Below are 23,568 nucleotides of genomic sequence, written 5' to 3'. Positions count from 1 at the left end.
AGACTCTACCTGCTAGGCTGCTACCATCGTAGCAACATGCGGGCGTAGTTTTTAGCAACGTCAGCGCAGTTTGTTAGCGGCTGTAGTAAGGTATTTTTTTTATTGCGTCTTCCTCTACGCACGTGACGTCAGCGCGTTGTCCCGCATTAAAAGTAGTCCAGGCAAAACGTGATGCTTAGAGCTGGCAAAATTAAACGATTCCTCAAGATGAATAAAATTACTCGGATCAGTTTTTAAACTCGAGTTGCTCGAGTATTCGTTTCAGCTCTAATTTATAACAGCTTGTATGACTTGACCAATGTACATTATAACAATCAATACAACGACAGTGCAAACATGTCATTGTAACAAAAATGACAGAAATGACACAGAATAAAGCAAGCACATAGAGAAAAATAGCTGTGATCATAAAACGGTCACTGTTGGATTATAATTTCTGCTGAATGCTTTACCATCATAAATGATATCAAAGAAATCACACAGACACACACACACACACATATACAAAATAACGCGACATACTAATTGCTAGACGCAGTCCGGGCAAAATCCACTCATTAAGTTCAGCCGTTTCGACAAGGTTAGAGCCGCTATCCGACTCCATCACGTTCATTTGTAGCCACTGCTAGCCGCTAGCGTTAGCCTTTGGGCTAGCTACCTATAGAAAGCACTGAAAGCACACACTTCTGAAATCGTGAGAACCAAGGAGGAAAGCGGGTGAAAGTCAGTCTGGAGGCCGCCAAGAGTCTACTTAATGTCGGGTGAAAGTTTGGCGAAGCTCCCTTAAGCCCGATTCCAATACATTTGCTTGTAGCGTTAGCCGCTAGCGTTAGTCTACCGGGCTTCTGTTTCTGATAACCACGTAACTTCATACGTAATGAAGGGAAAATATACCGTTCTCTCACACACCATATAATTGTTTGCATTAGTCTAACACATTCATTTAACTATAGTTTAGGCAGACTTCACTCAGTGGCCTTGACACAGTAAAGATAATCACCTTATCGGGGCTCCTGAGGGGGAAATGGAAAAATGGTACCGTTTTTCGTAGGCACCGTCTAACGGTTTGCATTACTCGAACACACGGAATACAATTAATCAGGGAATAGTATCATTTCTCATATTTACTGTGGGACTGTACTGCTCTGACGCACCTAGTGTAGAATAGATAGCACACCACAGTTTAATGAAAAGAAGCAGAATAAATACACAACACAATCTTATCATAGAAGCCCAACGTGTGCGCCATGAGCAAGACTGACGCACCAAAACTTGCCAATCAGTTCTGCAAGGACAAAGCGCTCTTTGTCCGACAACAAGTAGCCCGGATAACAAAGTTGATAGCAGGCGCTTGGGACGTCAAGACCAGCGTCGGTCGCTGTGGCAACCACATCCCATCCCTGCACGAACCTAAACAGCCCGAAACCGGCCAGAGAGGGATGATCCCAAAGCAACGCCCGGACACACCTTCAGCCGACCCACTACATCACGGACTTAAAAACACTGGACACTGAGATAACACAGATTTTGCTGCTCGGAAACATGTAGCCTTGTTTTGGATCCTGAATTGTCCCTCCGTCGTCTGTTTTTGCCTTGTTTTTGACCATTGTCGACGAATAAATTGTCAACCTGCTTTCGGCGAGTCTTTTTCAAACTTTTGGAACATGGAGTCAGTACAAAGGGTTAACATCCGATATGAACGCGCGAAATTCCGCCTTCCCGGTTGGCGCAAGCGGAGGCACCATCGGCAGAGTGGCACTTTGTTTGGCTGTCGCTGTTTCCATGCGGCTTGTCTGGGGAGGCAAATTTCAACAGTAAGCACATTGACTGCTTTCTTAAACGGTTAGGGTTTAGGGTTTAGGGAACATAGCCGAACAACACAGAGTCAAAGCGGGATAGAAAGACTTTATTTTCTTGGTTTATTAAATTACCAAATTTACCGACGTGGTCAAAATTACATCCGTCATCATGAAGAATTTCGGTAACGGTAAATATTCGGTATACCGCTTGGCTCTACCTCAGATTGACCGATAAAAGAATCATATCTCAAAAATTATATTGGCGCAAACAATAATTTTTGCGGCACAAACCGGAACAAACGTAGCAAAAAAGACTGACATTGTTTATATTTGAAATTTACAATATGAGGGGGCCAAATTCGATCTAATTGCATGGTAGGCTGACTGAATACTCCAAATTGTCCCTAGATGTGAGTGTGTGCATGAATGGTTGTTTGTCTCTCTGTGCCCTGCGATTGGCTGGCAACCAGTTCAGGGTGTACTCTGCCTCCTGCCCATTGTTGGCTGGGATGGGCTCCAGCACCCCCACGACCTCCGTGAATTTTCATGGATAGAAAAATATACAATAAACATGGTAAGTCAACAAGTATGTGTTGATTTTATTCATCTATTTTAAAATAGATCAATATTATATAGACTAGTCATATTCAACCGGTGTGCTGGATGCAGCCATGAGAGATCTTCAAGTGTGCAGTGAGAAATTATCAAAAATCGTTTTTTTTTTTTCTTCAAATAATTTATAACATTAATAGGGTGGCCCCTGGCAGTATTTTGAAGGACACTCAGCCTTGTTAACAGCACGCGGACATCGTCGGGCAGAGTTGAGGTAGGAAGGCAGGAGTAGGTGGAAGGCATTGGAGTTATTGCTCATGTCGTGTTCAAGAACTGCTCGGATTTCTAGCCATCGGCCACTTTGCTGTCCACGACAATTAAACGCAACGGGAGGATTGATGGTCGTCACATATGGATAAAATGGAAAGGATACTTTCGTGTATATTGACACTTGACGAGTCTAATCAAATGATGGACAGTAGACGTGCTGGGGTCCTCATTGTCGCGTACAGCAAGGACATCACTGCAGCATCACTGACCAACCCCCATACTTCACAGTGGGTATGAGGTGCTTTTCAGCATGCGCATCTTTCGTGGCACGCCAGACCCACTTAGAGTGTTTGTTGCCAAAAAGCTCAATCTTGGTCTCATCTGACCAAAGCACACGGTCCCAGGCTTCAACTCAACAATTCAACAGTGATGCTGTGGGCCTGTTTCGCTTCCAAAGGCCCTGGGAACCTTATTAGGGTGCATGGCATCATGAATGCTTTGAAATACCAGGACATTTTAAATCAAAATCTGTTGCCCTCTGAAGATGGGTCGTCACTGGGTCCTTCAGCAAGACAATGACCCTAAACATATGGCCAAATCTACACAGAAATTGTTCACCAGACACAAAATTAAGCTCCTCCCATGGCCATCTCAGTCCCCAGACCTTGTTTTGTTGGCAAAAGGGAGTTGTACAAAGTATTAACCCCAGGGGTGCTAATAATTGTGACACACATACAATATATGATGTCAAATAATTATTTCTTTATGTGGGATTTTTTTCCCCACTGAATAAATGCACTTGTATTGAAGGTTGGATTTTTCTTTTTTTTTTCATTAAGGGTTCATATTATTTGAATTTTAAAAAAAATATTAGAAGTTAAAAAACACATCTTAACCAGGTGTGCCAATAATTATGGAGGGCACCGTATATATTAGCTCAAACAAAAACCTACTTTATGTTGGTCTTAACAGGGAGCAGCAGGATTAAGCCAGGTTAAATGAGTTATCCCATATTCACTGTTGCCACTAGAGGACAGTGTATCCGCCCAAAGCAATAATAAATGCAAAGACTTTCAAAACAAACCATTACTACGCCACTCTAATTAAACGAATACTCGAAGGAGCTAAATTTGATTCGAAGCTTTTTTCTAATCGAATTACTAGAGTTAATCGTTCAATCGTTGCAGAACTACTTAAAAATAGATATTAAAGTGTTGTTAAGTTATCATGCAATATTTTCTGTCTCCATCACATAAGGTTTTACTCATCTTCATAAAACACATGTAGGCGCTTGATGGCATTTTGTTTATGGCATTGACAGCATTGTTACATTTTTGAAGGCTAATATTACTTGTCTGAGGAGGGTCCACCTGGCTCGGGCTACGTCTGTAGTGACCCCATCGTGAGATGTTGGGGTATTCGAAGCACAAGATGCGTCCTCGTTCATTTTCTCCTCTAAAAACGTCACTGGAGCGTGGCCGAATGAATAAAAAGACTCGTCGGTTAAAGGCAGCAAAAAGGGAGGAGAATTTTTTTTCTTTGTTGCTGTTGTTCATAAAAAGTATACCGATGTCAATGTGACAGACCGAGTCACCTGTTCAAAAGATTCCTGCTGCTTCCGTACACTATAACTGCCGAAGACATTTTAGTAGCAATCAGAACAGCCAAGCTGGATTTTAAAGAGCAATTGTGCTAGTGGTTAACTCTGTTATCGATTGGTTTTGTCTGATAATACAATTACGTCATCAACAACCGGCTTTGTTTAAGGAAGCATGGCGGCTAACTTTTCCATAGTGGCTCAATAGTAAAATTGTAGAATGACTGTTCTGTTTGTGCTTCGTTTACCCGCACGTTTTGTGGAATTTCGTTCACATTTTAAAAAGGTTTTCCTCGTACACTGTGTCCGCAAACGTGTTCAATGTTGTTTCTACACCAAGGTAATCGATGCTGCGTTTAATGACCAGTTTGAAACTGTAAAATTCAAGTTTTGTTCCCATTTAAAGAGTTTTAACTTCTTTTTTTTTTTTTTTATAAAGGATATAAACGTGGATCACCCAGGTCGTGGTCTCGAGCGGTACAAGGAGTTACAATCGCATTTCAAGAGACACTTGAAGGCAACATACAGCAGGTTCGCAAACGTACCAGACCACTCAGCGGTATGTCTTACTCAAGTTTGGTGGCATTGACACACGATCATTCAATGTCCGCTATCGCAGTTAAAATGGTTATGATGTTTAATGCTGTCAGTTGCAGCGAATGAGTAAAATTCGGCATGTTCTGTCTCGACACAGGTTTTTGGACGTCACCATATTTACTTTTTGGAAGCAGACGGTATCTACAGAACGGAAAAGAAACCACGTAAGCAACGAGATTCTGATATTTAATTGTTTTTTTTTGTTTTTTTTTTTTTTTTTTTTTTGGCCCAGCAATAAACATGTAAGGATTCATTCTCCAAGGAAATGCCAATGTTATATATGAGGTTTAGCAAAGGAGTGTGCAGACAACTGTAAACAATACAGGGAGCCCTCGTTTTTCGCGGTTAATGGGGATCCCGACCCCCGCGAAAAGCGAAAATCCGCAAAGTAGAGGCAGAGCTTGTTTACATTTTTTGTGTGTGTGTGTGGGGGGGGGGTCAATGTATTTATTCAGATTTAGCAGTATTGTAAAGAGATACAGTGCCCTCCATAATTATTGGCACCCCTGGTTAAGATGTGTTTTTTAGCTTCAAATAACCGTGTGCTTTGGTCAGATGAGACAAAGATTGAGCTTTTTGGAACCAAAAAACGGTCCCAGCCTGGGACCGTGTGCTTTGGTCAGATGAGACCAAGATTGAGCTTTTTGGAACCAAACACTCTAAGTGGGTCTGGCGTGCCACGAAAGATGCGCATGCTGAATAGCACCTCATACCCACTGTGAAGGGGTGGATCAGTGATGCTGTGGGGCTGTTTTGCTTCCAAAGGCCCTGGGAACCTTGTTAGGGTGCATGGCATCATGAATGCTTTGAAATACCAGGACATTTTCGATCAAAATCTGTTGCCCTCTGCCCGAAAGCTGAAGATGGGTCGTCACTGGGTCTTTCAGCAAGACAATGACCCTAAACATATTGCCAAATCTACACAGAAATGGTTCACCAGACACAAAATCAAGCTCCTCCCATGGCAATCTCAGTCCCCAGACCTCAACCCCATTGAAAACCTGTGGGGTGTGCTGAAGAGGAGAGGACCCAGGTCTCTGGATGATTTAGAGAGATTCTGCAAAGAGGAATGGCTGAAGATCCCTCTTTCTGTCTTTTCCCATCTTGTGAAACATTATAGGAGAAGATTAGGTGTTGTTTTGTTGGCAAAAGGGGGTTGTACAAAGTATTAACACCAGGGGTGCTACTGCTAATAATTGTGACACACATTATTTGATGTCAAATAATTACCTCTTTATGTGGGATTTTTTTCCCCACTGAATAAATGCACTTGTATTGAAGGTTGGATTTTTCTTTTTTTCCATTAAGGTCCCATATTATTTAGAAGAAGAAAAAATATTTTAAGCTAGAAAACACATCTTAACCAGGGGTGCCAATAATTATGGAGGGCACTGTAGTTCCAAAGTTTTGGCGAGGACAGTACAATGACGTATAGTAGATGTTTTTGGATAGTTTTTTTTTATTTCTTATTTGGAGGGTTTTTAGGGGTACTTGTACTTAAAGGGTTAATTCCGATTTAGGCGGAAATCCAGGTTACATCGCCAGCATATGAACGGAACTCGTTTGTAAACCGGGGACTCCCAGTATATTTGTATAAAAGAAAATAATGATTTTTACATGTATACATAGTACATGCATATATCCTAACATTTAGAATATATATATATATATATATATTTTTTTTTTGCAATTAGATATCTCAACTGCAAAAAAAAATCCAACAGGTAAGACTGAACCAGAGCAGGTTCTCAACCTTGGATGCATCACAGCTGGTGAGGAGATAGGTGAGTGGACTGTTCAAAGAATACGACTCTCCCCTCAGGAGAAGCATCTTGCCGCCACCTTGAAGAAACATGCCACAGAAAAAACAAGGTTAGTACTATAAAAGAGAACTTTTCAGCATTGGTGTTTACACTTATTCTAAACAAAGATGTCATCTGACCTTTAACCCAGGTGTGTAATTGTGACACTCGGCCAAAGAGACATACTGACTCTAGATGACGTCTTTAGCTTTGGTGAGCCTTTTTAACACATACTTAAAACGGCATTAATAAAATAATTGTAACAAATATGTTATTATTGTCTTATCTAAGAGTGGGCCACAGATGAGGTGTTGTTTTACACCCTCCAGGAAGGTTTGAAGTGCCAAAAAGTGTATCGTCTGGACTTGACCAAGAATGGAAGCATGATAACTTCTGTGTACCAAGAATTGCAGCCGGAGTGAGTACTGAATGTTTTTTAATTCCACCACCTCTGTGGGTAGCGTACTTGTTGCGTACAAGATGTACAGTGGTATGAAAAAGTATCTGCCCTTTTGGAATTTTTCACATTTCTGCATAAAATCACCATCAGATGTCATCCGATCTTTGTCAAACTCACACAGATGTAAAAAACAGTGTCTGCTTTAACTAAAACCACCCAAACATTTATAGATTTTCATATTTTAATGAGGATCGTATGCAAACATAACACAAACATGACATAAGGGGGGAAAATAAGTAAGTGAACCATCACATTTAATGTTTTGTGGGCCCCCCTTTGGCAGCAATAACTTCAACCAGACACTTCCTGTAGCTGCAGATCAGTCTGGCACATCGATCAGGACTAATCTTGGTCCATTCTTCTCGTTAAAACTGCTATAGTTCAGTCAGATTCCTGGGATGTCTGGCATGAATCGCTGTCTTTAGGTCATGCCACAGCATCTCAATGGGGTTCAAGTCTGTAATGTGAGTTGGCCACTCCAGAACGTGTATCTTGTTCTTCTGAAACCATTCTGAAGTTGATTTATTTCTGTGTTTTGGATCATTGTCTTGTTGCAGCTTCCATCCTCTTTTTAGCTTCAAGTGTCTGACAGACGGCCTCAGGTTTTCCTGCAAATTTTTGAAGTCATTCTTCCATTAATGATTGCAAGTTGTCCAGGCCCTGAGGTAGCAAAACAGCCCCAAATCATGATGTTCCCTCCAACCTTGCTTCACAGTGGGGATGAGGTGTTGATGTTGGTGAGCTTTTCCATTTTTCCTCCATACATGATGTTGTGTGTTACTCCCAAAAAAATCAGCTTTGGTTTCATCAGTCCAGAAAATATTTTGCCAAAACTTCTGTGGCGTGTCCAAGTGCCTTATTGCGAACATTAAATGAGCAAAAATGTTTTTTTTGTTTTTTTGTGACAGCAGTGGCTTCCTCTGTGTAGTCCTCCCATGAACACCATTCTTGGCTCTAGTTTTACATATAGCTGATGTGTGCATAGAGATATTGGACTGTGCCACTAATTTCTGTAAATCTTTAGTAGACACTCAAGGGTTCTTTTTTTACCTCTCTGAGTATTCTGCACTGAACTCTTGGTGCCATCTTTGGAGGACGGCACTCCTTGGGAGAGACGCAACAATGCCAAACTCTCACCTTTTGTAAACCACTTCTCTGACTGTCGATTGATGAGCATCCAGACTTTGAGATGGTTTTGTGTCCTTTCCCAGCTTTACACAAATCAACAATTATTGATCGCAGGTGTTCAGACAGCTCTTTTGACCGAGCCATGATGCACATCAGACAATGCTTCTCATCAAGATATTTCTTACCAGGTGTGGTTTTTATAGTGGGCAGGGCAGCTTTAAACCACTCATCAGTGATTGGGCACACACCTGACTTAAAATGTTTGGTAAAAATTGGTTTGAATTGCTCTTTAAGGCCATGTCCACACGTAGCAGGGTATTTGGCTAAAAGAAGATATTTTTCTACGGTTTGACCTATCATCCACGCGCAGATTTAAACCAGGGTTCTTAAAAACGACGGGGAAGGTGAAGATTTGCGAATTCTGCGTTTGTGACTTTATCATGTGAACACTGATAACCGAAGATTTACGTCACTGGCTCCGACAAATTTTGTCCTCACGTCACACATGAGACCGATTTTTACCTTTTTTGCTTCCATTTTTCTTTTTTACAAACTCATGCTGTGCTTCTTATTGAATAATGGGTATTTTGGACAATTATTTTATTGTTTTTAATGTACTTAAAAACGAATGAAAGCGGTTGGCTGCGGAAGTTTTTTTTTTTCTTTTTTTTTCTGCACAAACGTGCAGGTGTGGACGCAATTATTTTTCCCCGGCGTATTAGGGCAGAATCCTCGTTTTTAAAAAACCCTGCTACGTGTGGACATGGCCTAAGTCTCCTTAGGCAGAGGGTTCACTTACCGTAATTTCTGGACTATAAGGCGCACCTGACTATAAGCTGCCACCCACCAAATTTGACATGAAAACGGCATTTGTTCATAGATAAGCCGCACTGGACTATAAGCCGCAGTTGTCCTCATTGTATTATGGGATATTTACACCAAAAGATAGTAACTGGTAACACTTCATTTGACAATGGCATCATAAGACTGTCATGAGACCAAATGAACCACCATTAAGCTTTGAACCAATTTGGTGCAAAGCCTTATTGTTTTAAAAATCCTCATTTGGCCATCACTGCTCCCTTGGGGGAGACAGTCAACCTCTGCTGCCACCTGCTTTCAACACTGTTGTCATCCAACATTCCTCCTAGCATGCATGGCGGCGCTACAGATGTAAATAACAATCATGTTTTGTGCTAATTATTTCTTCAGTTACTGTTCCAGTTGTTTCATTAATTGCTAGTTATGGTATTTAGTAACATTTTCTTGGATAGTGGTGCCATAATACTGTCATATGACAGTCATAATTATTACATGGCAATGTCATAAGTATTAATGAATGCTTATAATGGAGGTCGGTTAGTGTCATCCAGCAAATTATCTCACTTCTGAATGGCCGTAAAAGATCTGAGCTGGACATAAATGGACTTAGTGAAATAATATGCCACATGACACATATTGACATCTGTCATAAGCATTCAGTAATGCCCATGACAGTGTCATGTCATAATTATGATGTTCTTATGACAGTCTTATGATGCCGCTGTCAAATAAAGTGTTACCTATTAACCCAAATAAATCAACAAAAAAGCCGCACTGGACTATAAGCCGCAGGATTCAAAATGAGGGGAAAAAAGTAGCGGCTTATAGTCCGAAAATTAGGGTACTTATTTTTCTTTCTGTCATTTTTTTGCATCCTATCCTCATTAAAATATGAAAACCGATAAGAGTTGGATGGTTTCAGTTAAAGCAGACACTGTATTTTCATTTGTGTGATTTTGACAAAGCTCAGATAACGTATGATGGTGATTTTATGCAGAAATATGAGAAATTCCAAAAGATTCTGATAATTTTTCATACCAATATATACAGTGGGGAGAACAAGTATTTGATATACTGCCAATGGGAAAACCCATTGACTGTGTATCAAATACTTGTTCTCCCCACTGTATAGTTGAATATAAAAGCGTAATGTCATTCTAAAACAATACTTTTCATGAAACATTTTGTAAGCAATGTATTTATATTCATGATAACATTGTGCAAAATGTGGCCAAGGACTCCTCTAACTTAAGCGCCCCCCCCCCCCCTCCCCATTTTAGTGTGTTTGTGGAGGTGTCCCTTTCCCGAGACCGCCAAGTGCTGATCATCACCTGCAGCAGCAGGAGCAGCTCCGAGGTGATGCTCGTGGATGTCACGAACCCCCATCTGGAACCTACCCTGGTTCAGGCGCGCCAGCCAGAGCTTTTGTACCACGTGGAACACTGGAGACAGAACTTAATCATTCTCGCCAACACGGGGCCTGGACAGGAATATCAGGTAGCGTGTGGAAAAATTAAATGAAAAATTGTGACGCATGAGTGCAGTTTAGGTCAAACATTTGTGTAAGATAAAAATATTTACAGTAACAAAAGGCATTAAGCCCCAACTGCTGATGAACTATAATAAAAAGCTCTATATTTTTGCTGCTGATCAACTTGTGACTTTCAACTTTTAGTTTAGTTTTAGCTGGGGACTTCTCTCATCCAGGTGGTGAAGGCGCCCCTCTCAAAACCCTCTATGGTCTCATGGGACACAGTGTTCACCCCACGTTCCGGCACTGTGCTAAAAGATATGGATGTGGTCGGGGAACATTGCATTCTGCTTGCCTCAATGGCAAACAACGAGCTTGAACTGATTGTCGTTCCACTCTCCCGACCGATGGAAGCATATAGTTTGCAGGTAAATTATAAGAACACAGATTTCTTTTTGTATAACTATTACAATGTTAAAATGTCTGGTTTATATACTTGAAGCTACCTTTCTGGGCATGCGTTGTTGAATCCAAGCGTCCTGGCCTTGCAGACCAACTCGACACCTTCAAATTCCTGATCTCCTCTCCAGTCCGACCTCCGGTATTGTACCGTCTTTACGCAGAGGACGGCCATCTTTCATCAGGTACCGAAGACAGGCCATCTTGTTTTCAAAAGCAGCAAAGGAATTATATCACGAAACGTTTGACAGCCTGCAGCAAGGTAAGAAGTTCATAGTAGAATCTGTCTAGACGGTATATTAGTCCCACTATCATAATTTAAGTTACATCATGACCAAAATCATTATCTGGGGTTACATCGAGTATGGGGGTGTGCGAGAGATCTGCAGGGTGGAAGGCAACATAAATAGTCTGAAATATCAACAATTCCTAGCTCCCTCTTACATTCCTAACCATAAAAAGGGACAAATTCTGCAGCAGGATGGCGCTCCATTGCATACTTCAATCTCTACCTCATAGTTCCTCAAGGCAAAGAACAGCCCAGTCACCAGACATGAACATCATTGAGCATGTCTGGTGAAGGATGAAAGAGGAAGCATAGAAGACGTAACCCAAGAATGTTGATGAACTCTGGGAGGCATGCAAGACTGCTTGCATGGATGCAGTCCTTCAAGCCCATGGAAGTCATATAAAATTTGGATCTCACAGCACCACTACTTAATTCGCTTATGTTATGTAACATATTTTTGTATTTGAAGTACATTTTTTGTTCGATTTTCACACTTCTGTAGGCCACAAAACGTTTGTTTTGCCAAAATGTGACCTTTATGTCTTCATTAAATGATAAATCTTTTTTCAGTGAAACAAATATACTTTTGTACATTCAACATCATTTTGGAGGGTCTTAACTTTTATATGAGACATTTCTGAAACCAATTGAATAATTAAAAGTCAGGTAATTAGCAATTGTTTCTACAAAATGAATAAGCGACAAGACTTTGGTCAGGGACTGTTGGGCAAACATTGACTTTTTGGTTGCAAATTACAGTCGAGACTCATTGATAGCGTGCGGCAAGTTGGCATATGAAGTTGAAAGTGTGTCAAGCATTTGCTTGCTAACTATGAAACAGTGACGACAGACTAGAAGGTAAATATATTTTAATGCCCGTGGAATTTGGACTACAGCAAGCATAAAGATTGAAAAATAAATAATTTACCCACTGAAAATATTGAAATCAGATGCATTTGTTAATTATAACTAGGGCTGTCAAAATTATCGCGTTAAAGGGCGGTAATTAATTTTTTAAAATTAATCACGTTAAAATATTTGACGCAATTAACGCACATGTCCCACTCAAACAGATCAAAATGACAGCACGGTGCAATGCCAACTTGTTACTTGTGTTTTTTGGAGTTTTGTCGCCCTCTGCTGGCACTTAGGTGCGACTGATTTTATGGGCTTAAGCACCCATGAGCATTGTGTAATTATTGACATCAACAATGGCGAGCTACTAGTTTATTTTTTGTTTGAAAATTTTCCAAATTTTATTAAAACGAAAACATGAAGAGGGGTTTTAATATAAAATTTCTATAACTTGTACTAACATTTATCTTAAGAACTACAAGTCTTTCTATCCATGGATTGCTTTAACAGAATGTTAAGATATTAATACCATCTTGTTGATTTATTGTCATAATAAACAAATACATTATGTACCGTATGTTGAATGTATATATTTATCTTGTGTCTTATCTTTCCATTCCAACAATAATTTACAGAAAAATATGGCATATTTTAGAGATGGTTTGAATTGCGATTAATTACAATTAATTAATTTTTAAGCCGTAATTAACTCGATTAAAATTTTTAATCATTTGACAGCCCTACTTGTAACCATTGCAAACCAGTGGCGCCACCAGGGGTGGCCACGGGTTGTAGCATCAGTTATGCATTTCATCCCAAATGAATGCATTCATTTTGTTTTGTTAAATGTAGGGCTGTCAAATTTATCGCATTAACGGGCAGTAATTAATTTTTTTAAATTAATCACGTGAAAATATTTGTCGCAGTTAACGCATTCGCAGTATGACTCATTCACGCATTGCCACAAACAGCCTACAATGGCGTCGTTTTACTTCTATACAGAGATAAGAGGCAGTGTCAAGTGAGTGGAGTAGATAAAAGCATTCATTGGGGCCGTGCTTTTGATTGGCAAAAGCTTTGTCAACTCTCCCACAGCAACTATAAATATTGCGGGATGCGACGTGGGGAAGAATAACAGGAGTTTATCTTTTTTCGTAACACCCTGTAGTGTACCCATAGCAGAGAAGATATAGCCTTTGCAGCCACCATACACAGTCATGGTTGCACCACTTCCCATCATGCATTTGGGCAGAACAGTTAAGTCACTACAGCAGTACTTCTCAAATAGTGGGGCGTGCCCCCCTGGGGGGGCACAGAGCGATGCCAGGGGGGGCGCTTGTGACCTCGGAGAACATGCTTTTTTTTGTTTCTGCCGTACTGGAATAAAGTGTACTTGCGCATCCACTCAGTGGGTGGCAGTGGCGCTCTCATTTTCAGAGTGCGTGCAGTATTTTTGAACTAAGGAAGAGCACTCATCACACAGAAAACAAATATGAAGAGCAGTGCGCCGCCGCCGTTTTCGAAAGCCGTTTTCCGACCGGACTCACTCACGCAGCGACCCACTGTCTTGTCCGGTTCTTACGCCGCCGCCCGATAAGTGCCATTTTCGGCTTGGGATCGTCACGACGACCGCCCTCACCTACGGTTCTACCTCGGCCGCCGAGAATGCGCTTTGTTCGTGCCGTTTGCCTTTTAGCTTTGACTTTTAATACTGTGGGTGATGAGGAAAGACTGTTTACTGTGTCTAAAAATAATTATAGCGGACCGCCAGAAGCCAAATCAATTAAGACGCCACTTAAAGACATTCGACCCCAATCTCACTAGCCACGTTTACATGCTGACTTTTATTGATACCGATTCAAATCATTCCGAATGGAAATTTCACATCAGCTGTTTACATGTCACTTCATCTATTCCGATCCAGCGTTTACATGTGTCTGCCTTTATTCCGAAAGGACGTTTGACAACTGCCGTCTGACATGCGCAGATTAATCAAAACAAAGCGTCACGTTGCAAAACATGGAGATCGATCGTCAGATCAGCTGCTGTTTTAACTTTTCGAGTGGAAACAAAACTTCAGAATGACACGCCGTTCATTTAAAAAGTTGTGTGGGTGCGCTGTGCGTGTGCTTGGAAGCCATGTTGCAAGTGACGTTACTTTCGTCACCAAGTGAAGTCACCACGTCAGTACGGAGCATGCGCAGAAAGAACGCAACCAGACACCATTCCGCTTCCCTGTTTACATGATATAATTTTACTTCTAATCGGTTTGGGAAAAGGAATATTCCACCCCTGTGAATCGGAATGAAATTCCATTGGGTTTGGGCCTGTTCATTCCGAATGAGGTGTTTATATGGAACACATTTATTCGGTTTGAACAAATATTCCGATTGTAATTGGAATATTTGGCTCCATGTAAACGTGGCAACTGATAAGCCGCTTGATTGTTTTTCAGCGAAAACGTGCCGAATATTGCCAACAATCATCCTGCTTTGTCAGTGTTATATCAGTAAATCAGTGAGCATTGTTAGCATGCTCATTGCAAAATGACTCCACACCATTGCAAAGGAGGTAATACTGAATGTGAGCAGCAAAAATAAAAACTGTCCTTCTGTCCAAGGACACTCTTTTTTTCCTTTATTCATTTTTGTTTTTTCGGTCAAATTTTTTGGCATATTGTCCTCATGAGTGAATGTTTCTAATCAATTTGAATTTGTTATTATTTACTGATTTTATTACATTTTATTTTTCTGTATCAAATGGTCAAAAATGTACCTTGAGTGTATTTTTACAGTTTGAATGTGAATTTTTTTTTTTAATTCAGGCAAATTGATGCACGTCAAGTCTTCTCTGTTACAAAACAAAACAATGTTAATAAAGTTATACTTTATTATAAGTTGATCTATGTTACTTTTTTTCGTTATTAGAAAAAAAGGACACAATATTAGGCAGATGCGTATTTATAATAGTAATTATGTAGACAAATAATACTATTTACAGCGGCGGCAGAGAGTTTGGGGGGGCGCGAAACATTTACGTCTTGCTTGGGGGGGCGTAGCAGAAAATAATTGAGAAGCACTGCACTACAGTATCATTTACTGAAAGCTCAACAAATAGACTAGATGGCAATATTTAGACACAATATACAAACTCACATTTATCCTTTAAGAATTACAAGTCCTTCTATCCGTGGATCCCTTTCACAGAAAGAATGTTAATAATGCTAATGCCATCTTGTGGATTTATTGTTATAATAAACAAATACAGTACTTACATACAGTATGTTGAATGTTATATCCGTCTTGTCTTTCCATTCCAACAATAATTTATAGAAAAATATGGCATATTTTAGAGATGGTTTGAATTGCAATTAATTGCGATCAATAATTTTTAAGCTGTGTTTAACTCGATTAAAAATTTTAATCGTTTGACAGCCCTAGTTAAATGTACACCTTATTCTTAACATATACATAACACAATAAAACAGAATTGTTGTGGAACTCAAAATGTTGACTGGACAGTTACGGACTATGCACATTAAATCATTAGTAACATCAAATATTACACAATACACCAAAGTATATCAGTAGCCGTGTCCTTAAATCTTTCTGATAGTTTTCCCCTGACTTTTTTACTGCAATAATATAATGAAAACCTGAAATTATGGCTTTTAGTTTTGGCCACCCCAAGATTTTAAGTGGCCCCATCTGGCCACCCCATGAACATTTTCTGGAGGCGCCACTGTTGCAAACAGACATTTTTCTGTAAACCATGACATCAGTGCATATACAGTGCCTTGCAAAAGTATTCGGCCTCCTTGAACCTTGCAACCTTTCGCCACATTTCAGGGTTCAAACATAAAGATATGAAATTAAATTTTTTGTCAAGAATCAACAACAAGTGGGACACAATCGTGAAGTGGAACAACATTCATTGGATAATTTAAACTTTTTTAACAAATAAAAAACTGAAAAGTGGGGCGTGCGATATTATTCGGCCCCTTTACTTTTAGTGCAGCAAACTCACTCCAGAAGTTCAGTGAGGATCTCTGAATGATCCAATGTTGTCCTAAATGACCGATGATGATAAATAGAATCCAAATGTGTGTAATTAAGTCTCCGTATAAATGCACCTGCTCTGTGATAGTCTCAGGGTTCTCTTTAAAGTGCAGAGAGCATTATGAAAACCAAGGAACACACCAGGCAGGTCCGAGATACTGTTGTGGAGAAGTTTGAAGCCGGATTTGGATACAAAAAGATTTCCCAAGCTTTAAACATCTCAAGGAGCACTGTGCAAGCCATCATATTGAAATGGAAGGAGCATCAGACCACTGCAAATCTACCAAGACCCGGCCGTCCTTCCAAACTTTCTTCTCAAACAAGGAGAAAACTGATCAGAGATGCAGCCAAGAGGCCCATGATCACTCTGGATGAACTGCAGAGATCTACAGCTGAGGTGGGAGAGCCTGTCCATAGGACAACAATCAGTCGTACACTGCACAAATCTGGCCTTTATGGAAGAGTGGCAAGAAGAAACCCATTTCTCAAAGATATCCATAAAAAGTCTCGTTTAAAGTTTGCCACAAGCCACCTGGGAGACACACCAAACATGTGGAAGAAGGTGCTCTGGTCAGATGAAACCAAAATTGAACTTTTTGGCCACAATGCAAAACGATATGTTTGGCGTAAAAGCAACACAGCTCATCACCCTGAACACACCATCCCCACTGTCAAACATGGTGGTGGCAGCATCATGGTTTGGGCCTGCTTTTCTTCAGCAGGGACAGGGAAGATGGTTAAAATTGACGGGAAGATGGATGCAGCCAAATACAGGAACATTCTGGAAGAAAATCTGTTGGTATCTGCACAACACCTGAGACTGGGACGGAGATTTATCTTCCAACAGGACAATGATCCAAAACATAAAGCCAAATCTACAATGAACTGGTTCAAAAATAAACGTATCCAGGTGTTAGAATGGCCAAGTCAAAGTCCAGACCTGAATCCAATCGAGAATCTGTGGAAAGAGCTGAAGACTGCTGTTCACAAACACTCTCCATCCAACCTCACTGAGCTCGAGCTGTTTTGCAAGGAAGAATGGGCAAGAATGTCAGTCTCTGGATGTGCAGAACTGATAGAAACATACCTCAAGCGACTTGCAGCTGTAATTGGAGCAAAAGGTGGCGCTACAAAGTATTAACGCAAGGGGGCCGAATAATAATGCACGCCCCACTTTTCAGTTTTTTATTTGTTAAAAAAGTTTAAATTATCCAATAAATGTTGTTCCACTTCACGATTGTGTCCCACTTGTTGATTCTTGACAAAAAAATTAAATTTCATATCTTTATGTTTGAAGCCTGAAATGTGGTGACAGGTTGCAAGATTCAAGGGGGCCGAATACTTTTGCAAGGCACTGTATACAAGGGCAGTATTTGTCCTTGGAGGTCCTCTAACTCATTGGCTGTCAAGGACAGTGATAGACATCTGATCCTTTTGAAGTGGAAAACTTGAAGATGAATTATCATGTTTTGCAAATGATAGCAGTAGATGTCCAATCCATTTGAACTGAGAGGCTTGGCGGCGATCACATTGGGAACATGAAGTAGAATGCTGTGAAAGGTTTTAATAAGAACTGCATTCCTGGTGTAGGATGGTACCTTCGTACCAGTGACACTGCTTCACAGTGTGGAGTGCAAGAGAGACACACCTCTGCTTGTCCACGTCTATGGAGCTTATGGCCAGGATGTCAACATGCAGTTCTGCCCGGTAAAAAGGTTCCTGCTGGACCAGGGCTGGGCTCTAGCCTATTGCCATATTAGGTAACCTTCACCACTTTTGCAAATCACATGGTAAAAACATTTGTATTAATGGATATATCATGTAGAGGGGGAGGAGAGTGTGGGCTGGCCTGGCAGAGACAAGCCCGCGTCGAGGGGAAGCACAGAGGAGTGGAAGACCTTCGAGCCTGCCTCAGTTACCTCTTTTCCTCAGGGGTCTCCAGCCCTTTGCGGACAGTCCTCACTGCATGCAGCGCCGGAGCTGTGCCGGTGGGGGCTTTGTGTAACGTACGGCCAGATATGATGAGAGCAGTCATACTGCAGGTACACTCATAATTGCAAAGACGATCACGTCAAATCATCTTATGGAAATGTAGATTCTGACAAATACACCATATGGCGGGTTGCAGTACTTTTTTTAACATGCTTGCTTTATTCACTATCTGACTGTGACAGAGTCCTTTCCTGGATGTGCTGGGTACAATGGAGGACCCCAAACTGCCCCTCACAGTGGAGGACAGGGAAGAGTGGGGGAATCCCGTGGAAAACCCAGAACACATGCATACCATCGCCTCCTATTGCCCAGTCCATAACATTACCCCTCAGGTAGAGAAACGCACGTTGTACAACCTTCCTATAGACCCTACTCACGTGACGTCACAGCCACGCCCCCGCGCCATGTTGTCCGGATACTAGTCATGTTAATGCATTAGCGCTTCGTAAATTCCTCCTATTATGGCGTGTTTTTCTGCTCGTTAACATTAATAATCAAAATGGTGAAGTCGTGTGTGGCGGTCGGTTGCAAAAACAGAGAAGATCGACGGAGAGACTTGAATTTTTACCGTATTCCGAGAGACCCGAAGAGGAGACAGAGATTGACTGCTGCAATTTGACGAGAAAACTGGGCTCCAAACGACTACCACAGATTACGTAGTAGTCATTTTATATCTGGTAAGATGCATTTAATATATATTTAGAGGGTTTTGGGCTGACAACCACAATTAAGATCATTGCTAGGCTAATCGCCGACAACATACACTCAGACGTTGTGAATGAACTACCTGAAAATATATAATTATAAGGGGATAATCAGACAGTTGTCATACAATTAATTTACAATTTCACTATTGAGGTCAAAAGCCAAAAAATAAATTCAACTAGGGACAATCTGGAGTAGTGCTATCGCACTTCATATTTATTACGTATTATATATGTATACAGTGAGAGTGTTATCGCTAAACCATATAAACATTAAAAGCCCTAGCTCCATTGACAAATGATATGAAATACATTAGACTTGACAGTGGATGTTAGCAAGAACAAAAGATTTTGAATTGAAAATTTCGTAACTCACCTTCCGAGCACAAGATTCCTGCCGAATTTTCGTGTACGAGGACCTGTTTCACCCAACCAGCAACGTAGCATTTATAAGCCTCCAAGCTCTTAAAGTTTTTCAAACTTTCGTGAGAATAGGCTGATTTTGTGTGGACAAGATAGTTCAAATATCAGGATATCAGATGTCAGGCGAAGCCAGCGGGTCGAAAAACATCGATTTAGGCATCAAATACGGATCTGGCGAATGGATAAACTGAAGCTTTTCCACGTAACGCCTTTTATGCAACGGATCCAATGAGTTTACAACGTCAGATAACACCGGGGCTTCCATGAATTGCTCTATAACTTGCTCGACTAATTGAAAACAATGAGAATAGGTCTGAAAAAGAGGTACAATATGGCGGCCGGAAACAGCGACACGCCCATTTTGTGACGTAGGTGAGTAGGGTCTATTGTCTCATTCATGGTATTATTAAACGCCATTCAAGACTGCTGGAGGAGTATCCAACTTTGCAAATTTACAAGCACTTCTATAATAGGTTACATCCATCAAGTTAAAGGGATAGAAAACACATTATGTGCATCCAAATGGAGAGAATATGTTTAATCAAGTGAAAGGACACAGAATTTTATTTTTCCAATGTTTAATAGTGGATAAAATTATAAATAAAAGCCTATATTATCCCAAAAGTAGTCGAAATAGCCGCTGTCAGACTTTTTTCAATACGGTTCTATTTTAGCCAATCAAATTTGAGTATCTCTGATTATCCTGTCACGCATGAGCTCCCTGCAGTGTTATGGACAGTTATTGGAAAAACCGGTTTTAATGGACCGAGGAAGTGAAGTGGGCTTCATCTGAGGGCACTTTCACACTCGCACTGTTTGGTCCGTTTTAAACTGACAAGAGGTCTTTTCCTCAGATAGTCCGCTAATGTGAATGCACGTCCGAACTGTAGTTCGGACCAAACAACCAAACTCCGGTCCTTCAAAAATCGTCGGTCTCGGTTCACTTTAAGCGCACCCTGCTTCGCTTGTGAATGCAACCAGAGCAGGGTGCGCTTCTGCTACTTTAATGCAGCCTCACAGCGTGAGCCCGCAAACAGTTTGCTGAAGACATGTCAACAAAGAACATGGATTACTGGAACCATGTCGTACGGTCTGATGAGACGGGCGGGCTTTCTTGTGTACCGTCTTCAGAAGAGGCTTCCTCCTGGGGTGACAGCCATGCACACCAATTTGATGTAGAGTACGGCGTATGGTCTGAGCACTAACAGGCAGACCCCCCACCTCTTCAATCTCTGCAGCAATGCTAACAGCACTCCTGTAACGAGTCACATGATATTTTGGAGGGAAAATGACAAGCAGTACTCAATTTGGACATTTAGGGATGTACGTAGTTTCTATGGGGTGTACTCACGTTTATTGCCTGGAGTTTAGATATTAATGGCTATATTTTGAGGGGAAAATAAATTATAAATTAACTATTATATAAGCTGCACACAGACTACTTTTCGTTGTGTCAAAGTGTCATTTTGTCAGTGTTGTCCCATGAAAAGATATACTTAAATATCTGCAGATATGTGAGGGGTGCACTCACTTTTGTGATACACTGTATGAAACAAATCCACCACAATAAACGTGGGTTAAGTGTATTGTAAATTAGTAGATGATATACAGTGCCCTCCATAATTATTGGCACCCCTAAAAAAGATGTGTTTTTTAGCTTCTAATAATTTTTTTTTCATTCAAATAATATGGGACCTTAATCGGAAAAAAGAGACAAATCCAACCATCAATACAAGTGCATTCATTCAGTGGGGAAAAAATCCCACATAAAGAAAAAATTATTTGACATCAAATAATGTGTGTCACAATTATTAGCACCCCTGGTGTTAATACTTTGTACAACCCCCTTTTGCCAACAAAACAAGGTCTGGGGACTGAGATGGCCATGGGAGGAGCTTGATTTTATGTCTGGTGAACCATTTCTGTGTCGATTTAGACATACATTTAGGGTCATTGTCTTGCTGAAAGACCCAGTGACGACCCATCTTCAGCTTTTCGGGCAGAGGGCAACAGATTTTGATTTAAAATGTCCTGGTATTTCAAAGCATTCATGATGCCATGCACCCTAACAAGGTTCCCAGGGCCTTTGGAAGCGAAACAGCCCCACAGCATCACTGACCCACCCCCATACTTCACAGTGGGTATGAGGTGCTTTTCAGCATGTGCATCTTTCGTGGTACGCCAGACTCACTTAGAGTGTTTGTGGCCAAAAAGCTCAATCTTGGTCTCATCTGGCCAAAGCACACGGTCCAGTTGAAACCAGGGACCGTGTGCTTTGGTCTAGTTGAAGCCTGGGACCATGTGCTTTGGTCAGATGAGACCAAGATTGAGCTTTTTGGCCACAAACACTCTAAGTGGGTCTGGCGTGCCACGAAAGATGTGCATGCTGAAAAGCACCTCATACCCACTGTGAAGTATGGGGGTGGGTCAGTGATGCTGTGGGGCTGTTTCGCTTCCAAAGACCCTGGGAACCTTGTTAGGGTGCATGGCATCATGAATGCTTTGAAATACCAGGACATTTTCAATCAAAATCTGTTGCCGTCTGCCCGAAAGCTTAAGATGGGTCGTCACTGGGTCTTTCAGCAAGACAATGACCCTAAATGTATGTCTAAATCTACACAGAAATGGTTCACCAGACACAAAATCAAGCTCCTCCCATGGCCATCTCAGTCCCCAGACCTTGTTTTGTTGGCAAAAGGGGGTTGTACAAAGTATTACGACCAGGGGTGCTAATAATTGTGACACACATTATTTGATGTCAAATATTTTTTTCTTTATGTGGGACTTTTTTCCCCACTGAATGAATGCACTTGTATTGAAGGTTGGATTTTTCTCTTTTTTTCCATTTAGGTCCCATATTATTGGGATAAAAAAAAAAATATTAGAAGCTAAAAAAACACATCTTTTTCAGGGGTGCCAATAATTATGGAGGGCACTGTATGAGGTGAAGGGTTTTCCTATCATTTTGTACGTGAGTCTGTTTTAACATGATTGCCTCCTTCCTCGACCCTAATTTAGCGCTACCCGTCAATGCTGCTGACAGCCTCCACAGATGACGACAGGACACCTCTGGCTGGTGTCCTGAAGTATGCCAAGAAGTTAAAGGAAGCGGCACAAACTCACTCCAACATGGTGTCCAAATCAGGTACAATCGCACAGACCGTCTGCACTGATATGTAGGCACAGCAGTGCGTACCATTACGTATTTTTGAAGGAATGTTTTTCATGGTTCTATTCAGTGTCGTGTCATGTCAGCACACTCAAACAGCCGTCCGTCATGTGAGTAATTTAAGTTCACGACCAGCGTCCAGTGCAGGTCACCTTGCGGTACAGTGTATGCGCGTGCTCGCTAATTGCACTCATTTCCCCACAGACAGGCGCTTTCCCCCCTCTCGTTTCTAATCGGACCTCATCACATCACCCGGCTTCAGTTGTTCATACGCCCATTGCGGCACTAGGGAAAGCGGGAGGGAGGCTGAGTACGTGCGCATAATCTGGGCTCTCCGGGGTCTATTTGATAAAGTGCTGATGGCGTAGAGGCCGGGCAGTGGAGACCCATTAGCATGGTAAAGAGATAGTGTCTCAGAGCAACAGATTAGACGCCAGACTGGGAGCTGTCAAGGTCACGACCGCGCTTGTGAAACAGCCAAGACTGCCGAGATGGGGTAGTGGAGGAGGGCACCAGGGGGGAAAGATCATCTGAATTTTAAAGGGAAAAAAAGGATAGACAAGAGTCAATGGTGGATCCATCCTGAAATGGGCGGTTAGCCAGGTGAAACACTGTATAAATTGGCTTTTGTGTTTGACATTTCCATTCTCCTAGATGCTGAACCAAATATAGTCGTGAATATCCAACCTGGAGCCAATCACACAGGACCAGATGGGTGGGAGTCCATGCTGGAAGAGGTAAAGTCATAGACTTCATAACCTATTGACATGACACGGGGCCAATTCGTAGGGGGGCCTATTTTCAAAAACTTCAAATATTTACAAAACCAAAGGTTGATGAGCATCGGCTTCAAAAAATTCAAAAGTGTTCCCTTATAAAATCCCGATTATTTTTTATACGAATAACACAACTTAAAATGGCTATAAAAGTGTCAGATTTTACACTAGATGCACAACAATCACCAAATGCAGAGATAATCACCTATATTTTCAGGATCAATAGCAATATTTAACATATTTAAGTATTTGACCAAAATAGCAACATTATTTTTAATTTACTGCAAGTTTTCAACAGCTAATAAATCACTCAATTTAACATTAGAAACTTAATACTTAAGGAAA

At 41.1% G+C, this 23,568-nt stretch overlaps 2 protein-coding genes across 4 annotated transcripts in view; one reads left to right on the top strand and one right to left on the bottom strand.

Moving 5' to 3' along the window:
- Positions 1-4,252, bottom strand: part of camkmt (calmodulin-lysine N-methyltransferase) — a 323,839-nt gene extending 319,587 nt beyond the window's left edge. For both annotated transcript variants that reach the window (XM_057849062.1, XM_057849061.1), the window contains exon 1: positions 3,973-4,252. In XM_057849062.1, the coding sequence (XP_057705045.1) occupies positions 3,973-4,068 (96 nt within the window). In that variant the 5' untranslated portion in view covers positions 4,069-4,252. The remainder of the gene's footprint in view (positions 1-3,972) is intronic.
- A 149-nt stretch (positions 4,253-4,401) lies between these two features.
- Positions 4,402-23,568, top strand: part of prepl (prolyl endopeptidase like) — a 24,513-nt gene continuing 5,346 nt past the window's right edge. The window contains exons 1-14 of one of the 2 annotated variants that reach the window (XM_057849059.1): positions 4,402-4,558; positions 4,658-4,777; positions 4,913-4,979; positions 6,540-6,687; positions 6,769-6,830; positions 6,909-7,035; positions 10,308-10,524; positions 10,735-10,926; positions 11,001-11,219; positions 17,750-17,919; positions 17,985-18,201; positions 18,334-18,483; positions 22,297-22,423; positions 23,102-23,184. In XM_057849059.1, the coding sequence (XP_057705042.1) occupies positions 4,439-4,558; positions 4,658-4,777; positions 4,913-4,979; positions 6,540-6,687; positions 6,769-6,830; positions 6,909-7,035; positions 10,308-10,524; positions 10,735-10,926; positions 11,001-11,219; positions 17,750-17,919; positions 17,985-18,201; positions 18,334-18,483; positions 22,297-22,423; positions 23,102-23,184 (2,019 nt within the window). In that variant the 5' untranslated portion in view covers positions 4,402-4,438. Of the gene's footprint in view, positions 4,559-4,657; positions 4,778-4,912; positions 4,980-6,509; positions 6,688-6,768; positions 6,831-6,908; positions 7,036-10,307; positions 10,525-10,734; positions 10,927-11,000; positions 11,220-17,749; positions 17,920-17,984; positions 18,202-18,333; positions 18,484-22,296; positions 22,424-23,101; positions 23,185-23,568 lie in introns of both variants that reach the window. The other variant, XM_057849058.1, reaches the window with a different exon arrangement.

This window comes from Corythoichthys intestinalis, chromosome 10, assembly GCF_030265065.1.
Source record: "Corythoichthys intestinalis isolate RoL2023-P3 chromosome 10, ASM3026506v1, whole genome shotgun sequence".
NCBI lineage: Eukaryota > Metazoa > Chordata > Actinopteri > Syngnathiformes > Syngnathidae > Corythoichthys > Corythoichthys intestinalis.
Note: the sequence above shows the minus strand (reverse complement) of the source record. Positions and strands in the feature narration are given on the sequence as shown.